The following is a 15368-nucleotide window of genomic DNA, read 5'->3' on the forward strand; positions in this document are numbered from 1 at the left end:
GTGCATTTGCATATCCGCGTGCGGGCTGGCGCCTCCGCCACCCCACTGGCGGAAATCTACATGGGGACGCGCTCGCTGACCAATCCAGCTCGGGGGAGGCGGGGCTCTGCCCGTCACGGCCTATCGCAGCCCGCGTGGGCGGGTCCCGCCGGCCCGGGCGGCGTGAGGGATGCTCGGTGCGGGCGGCGGCGGCGGCCCCGGGGCCCGCCATGGTGTGAGGCGCTGCCGCGATGAACGGAGCCGTCCCGTCGCTCTACGACCCCAAGGCGCGGGTGCTAAAGCTGGGGGAGAGCTTCGAGAAGCAGCCGCGCTGCGCTTTCCACACCGTCCGCTGTGAGTGCTGGGGTTGGGGCAGCTCTCGGGGGCTGCGGGGGTCGGGGAGGGGTTCGGCGGCCGCCGGTCCCCGCAGTTCCCTGAAGGGCGGGGGTGGCTGCGGCCACTCTCGGTGGCTGCTTCTGTCCCGGGACTCTGGGGCGCAGCTGGGCGCTGAGTGCCGTGCAGCGCTGGTCGGGGATTTCGGGAGCGGGGCAGGTTTCAGTCGGTGCTGGGAGCACGTACGGCCATTGTATCCTAGAGCTGCCCCTCGCTATCCGCTCGGCACTAACTTCGCTTTTTATGCCTTTTCCATAGCGTCTCCCTGCGGTTCTGCTGGAAACAGAGCTAAGCTGAACCTGTGGCTCTGCCTTCTTTCCTTGCGCTCAGTTTTTAGAAGTTCCGTGCAATTCAGCAACCAAAGGTTAAAGGCAGGCGGTGTTAATCACGGAGCCAGTACGCCCTCCCTGAGTACATAATTACTATCTAGAGAGGTGTGTGCTCAAAGATTCTGAGGGTAGCTAGGAAACAAATGCTCCCAGGATTATAGTCCTTGGTAATTTAGGACTGCAGCTTCTGGTTTTGTTGTCTGATTATTTATATATAGACTGATATCCCCAAGATTCAGACCACGTATGTTCTCTGGAGAGTGTCCAGTGTGCAAGATGGGTAATGTGCTCTCTGTGAGCAAAGGGAACGGCACTTAGACAGATTGTCTCCAACTGTAGAAGCAGAGGTGAGGGGGGGAAAGAAAGTTATAAATGGATTTAAACAAATGCTGCAATTTGGAATTTACCCTAATTTTGAAGAGGACTAACAACCCCGTCTGGTACCTCCTACCCTTAGTTTCATGCTGACTCTTGTAATGTGATGATTTGTTCTGAAATCTGTTTTGAAATCTCTCTTCCTTTCCAACAAATGAGACATAGAAAACTGGCATGTTCATCAGTTCTATCAAATGTACATTCAGAAGAAATATCCTCCAACACCTGACTTTTTAAAACGGTTGAGTAAAAGGGAAAACAGCTGTTGGTTAGAAGTTAAGGCTGGAAGTATCACTGTCTTCATTTTCTCAATTATTAACAGCCAGTGGCCATATATAAAAGTAAATATTCTCTGATTTGATGAGAAACTTCGGAACAGTTGCATGCTTATTCCTGGAGGACATTTCGGGGTTAGCAGGGGCTGTCACCTGTGTCTGAGCTGTGAGCCTGCTGCGCGCACGGCCCTGCCCACCAGCTCCCGCAGCCTGGTTTTCCTGCCCGCTTGGTGTGCTGGCTGGAGCCCTGCTTCCCAGCTGTGGTCTGTGCCGCCTGGCCCGTGGCTGCAGGCCGAGTTGGGGAACTGGGAAGCTCCCCAGCTGCAGGAATGCCGCCGTCGGTGACCAGCATCGTGAGCTGGGGCAGGCAGCGAGGCGAGGAGCGTGTGCCGGCCCATGGGTCCCCTCCGCCTTCTGCGGCGTGCGAGGCAGGGCAGCGGCACCCCGGGGTGCGGGACTGGCCCTGCCGTACCTGGACCGCGGGCTCAACCCCGCATGCGTTATCACAGGCTTGAAGAACCTCTTGATGCTATCCTGTCTCCCTAAACCGGCACGGGCAGAGTTTGGGCTGTAGCCCTTCCCAATGTATTTGTGGTGGAAATAATACTTTGTAGGTAATGGTATGTGACAGCTGCCGTGCTGATGCCTGAATATATGCTCGTTTGCAATGTCTCAGACTTTTGAAAAGGACCAGAAATCAGAATACCCTCTTTTGCTCAAAACTTATTTTAACAAGCCCTTTATATGCTGAAAAAAACCAAAATGTAAATCAATGTTAAATTGGGAAGGAATTTCACTTTCAACAGTAATAACTATACTGAAACACCAAGTTTTTGTCAGGTTCTGACGTGCTCGTTACAGTAAAGTTGGAAACAGGATGAGAAATGCATATTGAGGGTTGATGTTGGTCTTTGCATTTTCAGTCACTTGTCTGCATCTCCCATGTTTGCGATCAGCATTTTCAAGAACTATTTATTGATTTTTCTGAAAGTAATTACATGAGAATATACCTTTTGAAATATAACATAGCTTGTTTGGCTTCCTTATCCATTAAAACCTAAGGGTATTTTTCTAATTTTAACCTAAAGATTTAAACACTTATAATGAATCCTGAGAAAAGCTGCTTGACTTTGAATCCTATTGACTTATGGAATGATCTGCTCAGGGGGATGCTAGATGATACACTAGCAAAAAAGGCTTATACTTAATAGCCTCCAACTGCAATTAAGTGGTGCCTGCATTTATAAGATTCCTGAAAAGCCTGTAAATAATGTAATTTGTTTTTATATTTAGATGACTTTAAGCCTGCATCTATTGATATGTCCTGTGAAGGAGACCTTGAAGTTGGCAAAGGTGAACAGGTGACAATAACGCTGCCAAATATTGAGGTGAGTTGATGTGGCTGAAGAGTGGCGGGCTTAAAAGAATGATTTATGTTCTTGTCCTAAGTATATACCCTGACTATGGAAGGGGATAAAGTTTTAGTGCTGCTTCAGAGCTGCCTGAGTGATTTTTAGAGTAGAAAAACAATTGTTCTAAGAATGTAAGATTACAAAAGACCCAAAGGTTAAACAGCTGCACTGTAGCTTTAAGTGTATTTGCTGCACTGGAAATATGCTGTAGGATGACCCAGAAGTGTTGCGTACACAGAAAAGCTTCATGTGTATGTTGGCAGTGCAAGTTTCCCCTTGGTATTTATTGCTCTAGTGCAGTTCTAAAGCAGGAAAGACTGGAAAGGGAAAATTTACTACCTGCCATGCTTTACTGCTCTGCTGATATGGGAACTGAAACCCCTTTTGGTGAGAGGAGTCCTAGAGAGAAATAAGGAAATACTGGGAAATAAACACTTAATCAGTTTCAAACTAAGCTAAGTGTGTAGAATCCAATTTCAGTCAAACACCAGCTGCTTTTGGCCATGGCTACTGTGAATCTAATTTGAATTAACCAATGACATTTTTAATGGCTAGAAATGATCGCTTGTAGTGAACTTGTCACCACTGAAGGATTGCTGTTTCTAAGAAAAACAACTACAGGAGTAACACTTACTGGACTTCTGATTTAATAGGGTTCAACTCCGCCAGTGACTGTGTTCAAGGGCTCAAAGAAGCCTTACCTAAAAGAATGTATCTTAATTATCAACCATGACACTGGAGAATGTCGCCTAGAGAAACTGAGTAGCAACATCACTGTGAAAAAAACCAGGTGGGTGATTTACAGGAGAAACAGCTGTGCTTTACTCATTTTGAAAATCAATGTTAATGAGTCTAAATTGAGATATATAACTACATATCACTATCTTTAGGAAAACATAATTTTAGAAAGTACCTGGTCTTGCTCAAAAGAGTGAAAAGCCTGCTTTCCCAGCAAACTGACTTCACACCTTTTGAGTCATGACTGCAGAAGAAATCAATGTATTTTTTTGTTAACCAAAACATGTAATAATATTGAAAGAAATAGTAACTATTTTCTAAACCAGAAAATAGTTTAGAGGGAGGAAAAAACCCATCTGTTTAGCTATTAGTTTGCCTACTGTCTTCTGGCTTGTAAATGAGGAAATAAAAATAAAAAAAAAAAATAAAATTTTGTGACTCAGTAATTGTAACGGGTTTTTCTCACACCAAGTTTTTAAATATTTTTCTGCTACTGAGTCTATCTAAGTAACTTCCAGAAGAATTATTATTAAGTGATCCTTGGTACACTTGGTACAAAAACAAATCAACTGACAAAATATTATAAAGTTAATAGCACTTATAAAAAGAATTTAAAACACATATACCATATTAATATTACAACATTAATATATTACGTGTATTAGTATAACTTACCAGTATAATAACTTACCTAAGAATCAAAAGCTGCTATTTAGAAAGGCATAAGAAATAATTCCATGGTACCATGACCCCTGCGTTCTTGCCTTTTTCCTTGCATCTTGCCTTCTAGTAATTAAAAGGGCCTTCTAGTAATTAAAAGTTGTTCCCTTTTACACACAGAGCTGAAGGAAGCAGTAAAGTCCAGTCTCGAATTGAGCAGCAACAGCAGCAAATGCGAAATGCAACAAAGGTTCCAAACAATGTTAAAAGCTCTCCATCAAAGGAAAAAACGTTTCCATCTTCTCCTATGGATGATATTGAACGGGGTAAGCTCCACTGGCACATAAGTTTCAGAGATTTTGCTGTTAACAAGCAATTAGTTTTTAAGAGGTTTTTGTGAGTGTATGTTGTTTTTGTTTTGCTTTGTGTTATTTGAGTTTCACACTAGAAGCTGATTATATAAGCAACTACACTCTGATATGGAACTGACCACTCTGGCTCAAATGGGTAAAAAAGCAGTATTTGTAGCTTGCAACAGTAAAAAACAGCTGAACCATTAGGCTTAATAATGCCAAGGGTCCTGCTGCTGTCTCCTTGACTCTGTCTTCCACTGCTTCTTTAATCAAGTATATGCTTGGTTGTATTGTGGTACTGGAACTAAGTCACTTCCATTTTGACATTGCTGCTTTTTCTTTCTGTGCACTCAGCAAATATGTTACAGTACTTTACAACTCAACATACACTTTAAATTACCAGATAGAGCCTTGTGGAAGATGAGGTTCCAATGAAAAAGACAGCTAAAAACTTGCATAAATCAACCCTTGAGCAGTGCTATGTACTGTTTCCTTGAGAGATTCTGGTTTGGTGTGACACTCATATTTCACTTAATAGGAGGCCTTATTTCCTTTGGGAGGACAAGGAAGATGGCAGGTGGTAATTACTTGTTACAGAAATGCTGACAGGTGGCAGTTTCATTGACTGGAACTGACATCTGCTTCCTAAGTTGTTCTGAATTCCTTTAAAAAGAATTTTTTTTAGATGCATCATTATGAAGATGTATTTGTTTCCATTTTGGTTTTAAGCTCTGACCAGAAATCTATATTGCAGGACAGTACTAGAATTCATCTAAGGTTCCAAAGAGGAGGGAAAAATTGGGCACATGAAATAAAATTATGCCTTTTCTAGGTGGTCTGTTCTTTTGAGGGAAGTGGTGGTATCACACACTGAAAGTCTCCAAAGTGACAGCCAATGTACCAAACTCTTGTGTAGTGCCAGTCCAATTTTGAGTACTATTTAAAATGTTGAAAAAATTAAAAGGATGGTAGAGATATTATCAAATAATCTAGTCCATCCTTTTGTCCTAAAGTCAGATTTCTGATGTAACTTTTAACCTGTTCTTAGAACCTTCCAATGACAGATCCTTGTAGTTGCTGGCAAGCCATTCCAGGGCTTTGCTCTCCTTACTGTTTGGGTTCTCCTGTACAGATAGTCTGACAGCAAGCCTATTACTACTTTCATATTCATCATGCAAGTACAGAGCAGATTACTGTGCTGCTTTTGAGCAGTCCTTCACAGACTCAAACTGCTCTGTCTTTCCCATTCTTTATGCAAAATGACACCAGTTGATCCAATCTTTCCTTAGAAGCTTCCTTTCCAAATCCCTGATTTGTTGTCAATTTCCTTTAGCTTTCTTGCAATGGGTCCAAAAACTTGCTAAAGTATAGTCCCTAAACACATCTACTGAAGTTTTAGCAGTGCTGATGTGAGCAAGAAAGCTGCCTTCCAGGCACTCTTCATCTTTATACACAAAGAACAAATAGTATCATGTCTGTAGTATCACAAGACCAAACAGTATCAAGTCATTTCCGGGCAGCATGAAGTGGTAGGACAGTGCAGGGATGCACTGTAACTCCCAGACTCTTCAGAAGTGTTCCTGCTTAATCATTCTTCATCCCATGGCTGTGTAACTGACCATTCCCGCTTAAGCACACTACCTGGAACTTGTTACTAACTTTGTTTTCTGGGGTGGAGGGGAAGCTCATTCTGCCATTATCCTCTAGTGTATGTACTGCTCTTCCTTCACTGGTTAAAATGACTTAATTTAAATTCCGTCTGATTAAATGACATCAAAATTCAAGGCGGCTTATTTCTTAGTTTTTCGTATTGGCCATTCACTTAAAATTTTTCTGATATTAGACATTGCTTAGGAGGAATTGAATGCTTAGGACTTAAGTGGTGTCCTTCAGTTAGGTATCTTACAGCTCCAGATGTGTGGAGGATCATGGTCTCTTATACATGTCCTTAGTAAAAGAAGGATGCTTATATGCTTCCAATTCTTATTTTCTTCTGCTCTCCTTTTTTTCCTTATGTTTGACTAGTTCAGTCTTTCATTGTTCTTTCTTTCCTAGCTTTGGGTTAATTTGTCACTGTAGCCACAGCTGCACACTTAGGTGCCATTTTTCCTGAACACAATTTTCTTTTAGACAGGCCTTTGATAAAGATGGCCTTTCCTTTAGACTGGCCTTTGATAACTTAGATTCTATTTCATGGAAGTTTGTATTGAAGATTAATCTTTTTATTCCTCCTCCCTTCTTCTCTTAAGCTTTGCACTGTCTTGCATCTTGGTGACATTCACCTTCAGCCTGTTCTGTACTGGGTGAATTTGAAGAGAGATGAGTTACTCTCCACTTGCTTTATTGCTTCTGCTATATCAAAGCAGTTCCTGAAGTACTCTAAGAGCTTGTAAGCCCATCTTAACAAATGTCTGGGTAGTTACAATCTTATACAGTGATGAACTTCTGCACCCTGTATGACTCCTCAAGTCCTCCCTCCACCATGATTCAGAAGTCTGTTTTGGACTTCTCTCAGCACTCGTGTTTTGCACAATTATTATGTGCACCCTTCAGCAAAGATTAACTTCCTCTGTATGTTGGACTGATGTCAGAAATGCATACTGTGCAGCATTATTTGCACCTCCAAATCTATAATGAAACAAGGATTTGGAGAAATGTTCCTAATATAAACTTTGGGTGGCTCTTTTGGATTCTTCATGCTTAACTTGATTTTGAGCAAAATGTCACAACATGGTCCAAACAAATGTATTGATTGCAATGCTGGATTGCTGGCAGACATTTTGGGTGCAGCTGCAGACATCTCGCAGTGACTGATCTGTGGATTGTAACTGCAGTTTTTAGTCAGTGAAAGCCATATTTGGGGTGCTAAGGAAAACACAGAACATTTTCTGCTAGTTGCAGAAATTAAAGGCTATGTGGGCTGCATTACCCCATGGAATGTGGGGTTAAGCATTTGTGTTCACAGTCACCCTTGTTCTAACACTTGGCTTGAAAGGGAGAAAGTGCTCAAGCTATGAGAATAGAAAACCACATGACAGGCTGGATACTCACTTGTGCCCTTTTCTTTGTTCTGGAGATCTTTGGTGGGTTTGGTCTGGGGTTTTTTTAAAGTTGCTGTAGTGTGTTGATTTTTTTCCTGATGTCTGTTGATTTTTTTTCCTTTCTTCCCCTCTTCCTTATATTTCAATTATGATGAACATAAACTGAGAAACAAATCATATTGTTTGCAGAGCTAAAAGCAGAAGCCAGTATCATGGACCAGCTGAGTAGCTCTGACAGTTCATCTGACTCTAAAAGTTCTTCGTCCTCTTCATCAAGTAGTGAAAATAGTTCTAGTGATTCTGAAGATGAGGAAATGAAGCCCTCTCTTCCGATGTCGATGCCGTATTTGCAGCCTCAGCCTACTGTGTCTGCCATACCCCAACAGGCTGTTCCTGACAAAGATGCCAGTCATAACAGATCCCAAGAGAGCAGCGGTCATATGATGAATACACTACGTAAGTACAAAGGCTGTTCTTTTCTTAGTGCACAATTCCAGACATCAAGATTCTGAAAGGAAACCATATTGTTTTTAAGTATGTCTCTGTTATAATTAAAACTGTGGGAAGTGATGCTAGGGTTTGATTGTTCAGCAGCAGGCTGAATTAGACACTGGGCTAGAAGGTTTGTGGTTCACAGAGATATTAAATTAAAGCTGAAGCAGTTGAAAATATTTCCTAAGCTGTTCTGGCTTCCTCCCAGTTCTATACATTGGGACTGGAGAACAGTAATTTTGTATTGAAAATACTTGAACAGGGCACTCCCTAAACATACGCTTATCATTTCTTGGATAGAACTGTGGGAAGGATAGTATGGTTGCACTACTCTGAGTTACACAAAAGATTGTGTATTCTGAGCTGTGTCTGTTACAATTACTTATGGCAGTGATCCACTGGCCAACATGGCAAAACTGTCCTTTGCATATAAGGAAGGAGGTGATTTGCTTTCAGGTGATATTATCTTATTCCACACATTCAAGCAACTAAAAATTTAATTTGAAGAGTAGCTGTGATGTTCAAGAGCGGTTGCTGCACAGTCTGGAATTGAATGCTCAGTGTATTCAAAAAAAGGAAAATTTGAAAAAACTCTCACATAAAAAATAAAATCCCACTAGGCAGAGAAAGTAAAGTTCACTACCTAAATAACAGGAGCACTCAGACATAGAACTGAGTATTCAGCTATGACAACTCTTCCAGAATGGTTACATTTTTAGTTAGCTGCTTAGCTGCCAGATCTTGGTTTGAAGAGATTTCCATCTACCCTGGTTTGCAGCCTAAGATCATTATGGTTTATCATTTATATGTAAACTTGTTATACTGAAATTTTAGACTCTGGCAGATCTACTTTTATTTCAGCTCTTAGTGGATAACATGAATGACAGTTCTTTTTCTTTTTTCTCTTTTTTTAACTAGTATTTAAATACTTAAATAACCTGCATTGATATTTAATTATGTACTGCATTAACAGATAAGATCAGAGTGAAAAGTCCTGTGACTTTGTGTGCAGAGAACTAAATGCTGCTTTCATTTTACTGTCATTTTACTGACACTGTTCACTGCAGAGAACAATGTCTTCATGTTTACAATTTGCGTAACATTAGAGTGTCACTTATTTCAACCCTTACTGACAAATGTGATTTCCCGTTCTCCACACTTTAAATTAAACTGTTATGAAAATGTGATTAAGCTTTATCCCCAGTGACAGAATCTCAGGTGGCAACACTTCCAGTGAGAAATACAAGTACAGGTGGCCAAGTCCACCAGTTCCGGCATAGGGAGAAAATGCTGCTTAAACCATGACAACATCATGACTGTTTCAGGGGGAGCTGGTGGCTTGATGTTGCTTGAGAATCATGTTGACAGGTAGAACCTCTGCTTGTAACCTTAGGCCTCTGAGCTTGCCCAGCTCTTGAGATTATTGCCATTTACTTCTATTATGGTTACAGATATGTTGCTGCTTAAAACAATTCCATCCCCAACTTCCAGTGCAGTTAACATTTAGAAGACACCTCCACTAGTTAAAGATCAAACCAGCTACTTCCAAAACTGCTCTTGAGCTCTGTTGCTGAGGGAATTTGGCAGGAGAGTGAAACCTGGAGAAACTAAACGGATAGCACATTGTTCTACTTTGAATGGCAAGAGTTCTCAGTCAGATTTTGTACAGTCATTTCTTCCATCTCAAATAAGGTTTTGCAAAAATAAAATACTGAATCAACAAATGTCAGCACAAGCTGCTTGCTTGTCTAATCTTGCTTTGAGGTGTGTGCTTATGTCTGTGACTAGTTTTGCGCACCTCTGTAGAACTGGGGCCATACCAGGTAATTAGTGAAGTTTTTCTTTGACTTTCTGTGTGCAGGGAGAAGGTTGGGGGAAGCTTAGACAGCAGAGTTTTATCTTGCATGTAGAAATTATACAGCTGAAATTTGTAGAACTTGGAAAATAGAGGAGGTGGTGTCTAGAGCATGGTAATGAAATACTTCTGTCAGATCCAAATCTACGTCTTCAGGAATCTGAGGCTCAAGACTGCCCCTCACTCCCAAAATACTGCTTCTTCCCCTTTCTACCTTGAGAAGCTGATTATATAGGCTCACAGCTTGCCTTATAACAAAGTCTATAAATAGTGCCACTAATGAATCTGTTCTTCATGAATATTTGATCATATGTTGCTTTATGTCTACTTTTTGTTTAAACAAGGGTTATGTTAAACAAAGTAACTTTCCAAAGAAAACCCAGCATAGATGGGCTATTCTGCAGCCTTGTGTTAGGTACTTAGTATTCAGCACAACTTCACTTCTTTTGATGCTTGGTACAAACATAGCTGGTTTACTTTGACAAATAATTTTCCCTTGTATTAGTTTGGTGTTGGTGGGACCGCTAAGATTTGTGAGACAGTGATCACTCCTGTGAGTTTCCCTGTCCCCTATAACTAGCAAGAATTCAGATGAATATATTACATTCACTTATTTAAAAACACAGGAAATGTAATTTGCAGTGCAATCTATTCCCCTAATTAATATTGCTAATAAGCAGCTGGCACCATGAAAACAATTCAGCAGTTCACCCTCACTTCATTGCTGCCTCACAAGTACAACAGTCTAGATGTTTCTTCAGGGTCCTCATTAAATGAGCTTTCTCTCTGGGCACCAAATCCATCTGAAAGCCACCAGCTCTAGATTGTGCTATTTTGCCCTCTCTCTGAAGGTGTTTTTCTGAAATAGGATTGCAAAAATGAGGCAGAAAGCTTAGCCTGAAGTAAATCCTAAAATATTAATTCTGACTCTGGAACTTGGAGTTCTTGCTTTTCCCATCTGCTGGTTTTCACAAGCATTGGTATTTTTGGCTGGTGTTACAGCGTTTGTGTAATTTCTATTAACTGTGTTGAAATAACTTTTGAAGGCTGCTGAAACACCATTTGGAAGGTTATCTTCTTGTTCACACTCCCTGTCCTCCCATAAAGTAGCTAGTGCATAAGAGGGCTGGGATTTCTAAGAATTCACTGTAATTCTCCTTTGAGTGATAAATACACGAGTTAAATTTACCAATACCTTCTCTATCTTGAAAGATCTTTTAGGCTATTACATTGTTCTGAATAATTATTGACAAATAACTTGGTTTTGTTCTTTCTAAAGTGCTTTTTAAATTTATCTTAAAATAATCTGGCTGTAATTTTTTTCTCTATATAGAGGATTGTAAAGGAAAAAAGTCTACAATAATACTTTAAAGATTTTTGGAAACAACCATCTTGATTATTCTTTTCTTATATAAAGTGTTTTTGTTGTTGCAGAGAAGCATGTACCACTTTCTAAGCATTATTGATGACACAGTGGAAAACAAAGGAAGGCTAAATGCAGCCATGTTAAAGACTCCAGTGTTCTGGCAGAAAGGATATGCCTGAGAATTAAAGATCCAATCTGAGTCTTGTGGGGGTTTTGATGTGAGAATAGTGTGTTGACTCAGTTTTCTCAGTTTCAATGATTTTTCTTTTGTTTTTAGGCCATTTCTGCACAGCCTGAGATGATTTTTTTTTCTTTTGTAATGGTTGTTTGGCAAGGGAGGTGTGGGTAAAAGCATACCAGTTGGAACAGACTCCTAGAAACGTGTGGGAAGTTGAGATGTGATGTAGATTGTGTAGAGCATGCTGCTGTATTTTTTGTTAGCTATCTGTCATCCTGGGAAGATTCCCTTCCTCACACCCCCTGAGTTTATGGACATCCACAGCAAGCACAGTGTAGCCTTTTTACTTCCTCATTTTGAAATATATAGAGCGAGCCACCAAATTAAAGTGCTTTGTAAAATTTCTTTTGATGTTTTGTTTGCTCACTTGTTCCAAAACCAGTTTGAAATAGTAGGTCACTGATACATCTTTAAGTGGTATGTCAAAGAGCTGCTCTTCTTGATTGAGACACCACTTTGTTTTCAAGTACAGCTGAGTAGCATTCAGATGTGTTTCCAAAAAAACCCAACAACTTGTTTTTCGTAAAACTGCATTCACCAGCAGTTTTTCCACTTGTGAAACATGAAAATGTGGGTGGCAGAAATAGCTAGGTGTTGTCTTTTGTGATCTGGTGATGTTAAATAAATGCCCTTGTGCAAATATGCTAATGGCTTCCTTGCCAAGATTTTAAAATTATAGAAAAGTGATCTCTCTAAGGTTCTGTCACTGTGAGTTTGGTTCTACACCTACGTATTCTTTTATCATACAATAGTTTGGGTTAAAAGAGACTTGAAAGATCATCTAGTCCAGCCCCCCTTACCTGTTTGCTGTTAGCTTTTGTAAGCCTTAATTGGGAAAGGGATTATGGTGAAAGAAGAAAATGGTTTCCTTGAAAATGACTAATATGTTGACTCTTTTTCTTCTAGGAAATGACTTGCAGCTGAGTGAATCTGGAAGCGATAGTGATGACTGAACAACTTTTTGGCCTTAAATGTATCACCTTTTTTTGCTAAATATGTCTTAGCATCTGTTTTGCACTAAGATTAGATTACCAGAGACTGGAATGAATGTCCTCAATTTTGATAATAGACATCCTAATTTTCTACTGACACATCATGTCTGTTATACAGCAGCATTGATATCCTGTCAGTGCTATGGTTATGTGTTTATCTTTCAAATTACTGTATTTACAGTAAAATTGTGTATGATCTGATTTTGATTATTTTTGCCTCAGCCACCTGTTTTACTTGAAACTGATTTGTAATAGCTAGTTACTTTATATAAATAGCTATGAAATGGAGAAACTTCTGATATTTATGGAGGCAAGTTTCCTTCCTATCACTTAAATGCTGATCTCATAACTTTGACTTGGAGGGAGAGAAAGAGACAACAACTAAATGAGGTTTGCTGTGTCAGCTACACATTTTGTTCAGTTCACAGTTCATACCTTTAAGGAAACTGCTGAATAATGTGGTCCACTAGTGCAGTTACAGTTTACAATTGTTCAACACATTGCTGAATTCTTAATTTCATTATATAATGGGACTTTATATATTTCTGAGCCTCAAGATTCCTAAGGGAACTTGTCTGTTCTCTGCCTGTTTTATGTAATTTGAATAGGGCAGTCTTTTTACAACCTTTTTGTATCTAAATTTAGGTAACTGCAGAGACAGCAATGAATTTCCTTCATTTAATTCTGTAACGGAAATCAGAAAATTTCTTTGTAGAAGTATAAGAGTAATTTAATAAAGCAAATGTTTATCATTTTCATGCATCAGATTCTGTTTTTACTGGTTAAGAATTCAATTTTCTACCTAAAGTAGTCATGCCAGTGAAGGGATCAGGTGAAGAAATAAAGCAGTGAAATAGTAGCTAGTAAGGACTCTCTAACCTGTCTACAAGACTGAAATGTTTGTTGCTTTTGTTCCACTGAGGTGACCCTTAGTAAGAGTTGCCAAAAGTTTATGGTGATGCAACTGAATGTTTATTACAGATTACATCCAAATGCCAGTGGGAACTAATGCCATATTAGATGAGAAAAGGTCTTTTTTTCATATATGAAATTATACTTCAAGACTTAAAGAACTGAGGATCAGATTCTAAATTTCATCCTGTAATTTACCACTTAAGAGTTTTGTAACAGTAGCAAATGTCTGTAGGGTGAGTTCTGACAAGATAAGTCTGTTCAGTCTTGCACAGAAGTCTCCTTTGCTGGATTGCAGTGGTTAGATCACAGCTCTGTGTTTAAACTCTGAGGATTGAATCCCATATGTCAGCCTGAATGTGCACACATGGAAAAAACTGCACACTCGGTAAATGTATACAATAGATGGTACTAGAGGAGCTTATTCTCTGAACTCTGCTCTATCAGCCCAGTGAAATATGGCAAATGAAATGAAATATGGGAAATGCTACTTTCTGATGCTTCCAGACCTTGTGCTCTGCACCAGGTCACAGCTCGTTAATCTTCTGTCTTCCTGAAGTTGGTATTGTAAGAAGAAAAATGTTCTTGTGTTTGTAATCAAGGGAAAAAACTCATAGGTGAGCAGGTGTTAGAAAAGGGCTAATGCTCAACCTTGAGGAAGGATGCTATGTAATAACCCCTGTAAGACATTGGAAACTCTTGAGGGAAAGAGGATTGAGGTCTCTCATAGATCCTAGCTGTTGGTGTGGGAACTGTAGCAGAGTACCTGGCTCTTGGGATGTGCTGCTGATAAAGTCAGCCAGGGCAGTGTGAGGAGCTGAGATGTTGCACCTTAGCACTAAGGAGCAGCCCTGTGTGCTAAATAAAGGGGTCTATGATAATACAGTGTCCTGAGCTGAAATGTCTTCTCTTTGCCTTCCCTATGCCCCAGTGGTTCATTTGCATCAAAGTCTTCCCTTAGGATGATGCTAAATTCTAATTCCAGCCATAATGCTGCTGTTTTTCCTGAATAACAGGGCATCCAGGTTGTACAGAATGAGCAGATGTGTGGAAGCACTGACCATGCTACAATCTAAATCATGCAGAGCACATGTATTCATGGGTTATAATCTCTTCTTCAGTGATAAAACTGTTGAGTGCAGTCTGTCTATAACTGTGCTCACGTGTATACAGGTGCTTAAATATAGCTCAGGGAGTAAAGCAGATTTCCAGGTTCCTGGGTCTCAGGACTGTAACTAAGCCTGTGCTGTCTTTAGGATTTGATCTTTGGGTTGAAAGCTTTCTAGGAAGGGAAGAATGTTACTGAAGCTTTTGTACAGTATGTAGTACAGAGTGGTTAGTGGCCAGTCAGGCATTTTGTCAAATGCTACAATTGTGATAATGCAGGAAAGCTTCCCTTTAAGTAATGGGACTTTACTTCCCTTTAAATAATGTGGATAAGATTCTGTAACAGTTCTTGGAGAGAGAAGGGAAAAAAGATAACATGTAAATGCATTAAAGAATAAACCTCTGCATGCCATTTCCATCCCAAACATATGTGATTGGCTCCCCCCTTATCCATGTACCTGTCAAACATCAGCAGGTGAGCTAAGGAGCTTGTGCAGCCTCTTCTTGTGCAGAGGACTTGGCAAGGGTGTAATTTGTGACTTGCAAGGGGCATTTCCTCCCCTAAGGCTGGGGTTGTGTGCCCTGAGCAGTGCTGAGCCTCCATATCTCCTACTGCAGGTTGTTCCCAAATGGCATGAGTGAGAAGGGGATTGCATTGAGATTTTCAAGCAATTTTCTTTTTTTTTTTTTGACCCTGATTTAGAAATTCTATTCTTCTCCCTTAAAACCAGTTTTATTCATGTGATATCAATTTAACTAGAAAGTAATAAAAACAGTAACAGCTGTAAGTTCCATGACCACTATTTCTACAACCTCTGAGTACCTCTTGCAAAATGACTTGAAATATATCT

The 15368-nt window shown here is 40.2% G+C and overlaps 1 protein-coding gene across 2 annotated transcripts; it reads left to right on the forward strand.

The window, feature by feature from the left end:
- Nucleotides 1-162: 162 nt before the first annotated feature.
- On the forward strand, nt 163-13249 carry EAF2 (ELL associated factor 2). 2 transcript variants are annotated; one of them, XM_041405884.1, is made up of 6 exons: nt 163-333; nt 2645-2739; nt 3417-3553; nt 4342-4487; nt 7745-8011; nt 12413-13249. In XM_041405884.1, the coding sequence occupies exons 1-6, from the start codon at nt 231-233 to the stop codon at nt 12457-12459; spliced, it is 795 nt and encodes a 264-aa protein (XP_041261818.1). In that variant the 5' UTR covers nt 163-230; the 3' UTR covers nt 12460-13249. The 2 variants fall into 2 exon arrangements, with proteins under 2 accessions (XP_041261818.1, XP_041261827.1); XM_041405893.1 differs by lacking the exon at nt 163-333 and adding an exon at nt 685-806.
- Nucleotides 13250-15368: the final 2119 nt, after the last annotated feature.

This window comes from Onychostruthus taczanowskii, unplaced genomic scaffold (assembly GCF_017590055.1).
Source record: "Onychostruthus taczanowskii isolate IOZ18803 unplaced genomic scaffold, ASM1759005v1 scaffold10, whole genome shotgun sequence".
NCBI classification, from domain to species: Eukaryota; Metazoa; Chordata; class Aves; order Passeriformes; family Passeridae; genus Onychostruthus; species Onychostruthus taczanowskii.

What these genes read in the sequence shown, in the direction of transcription:
- EAF2 (XM_041405884.1), top strand. Translation starts at nt 231, where the DNA reads ATGAACGGAGCCGTCCCGTCGCTCTACGACCCCAAGGCGCGGGTGCTA. An exon ending in CGCTTTCCACACCGTCCGCT is followed by an intron (nt 334 to 2,644) that starts GTGAGTGCTGGG and finishes TTTTATATTTAG; the next exon opens with ATGACTTTAAGCCTGCATCT. An exon ending in TATGGATGATATTGAACGGG is followed by an intron (nt 4,488 to 7,744) that starts GTAAGCTCCACT and finishes TATTGTTTGCAG; the next exon opens with AGCTAAAAGCAGAAGCCAGT.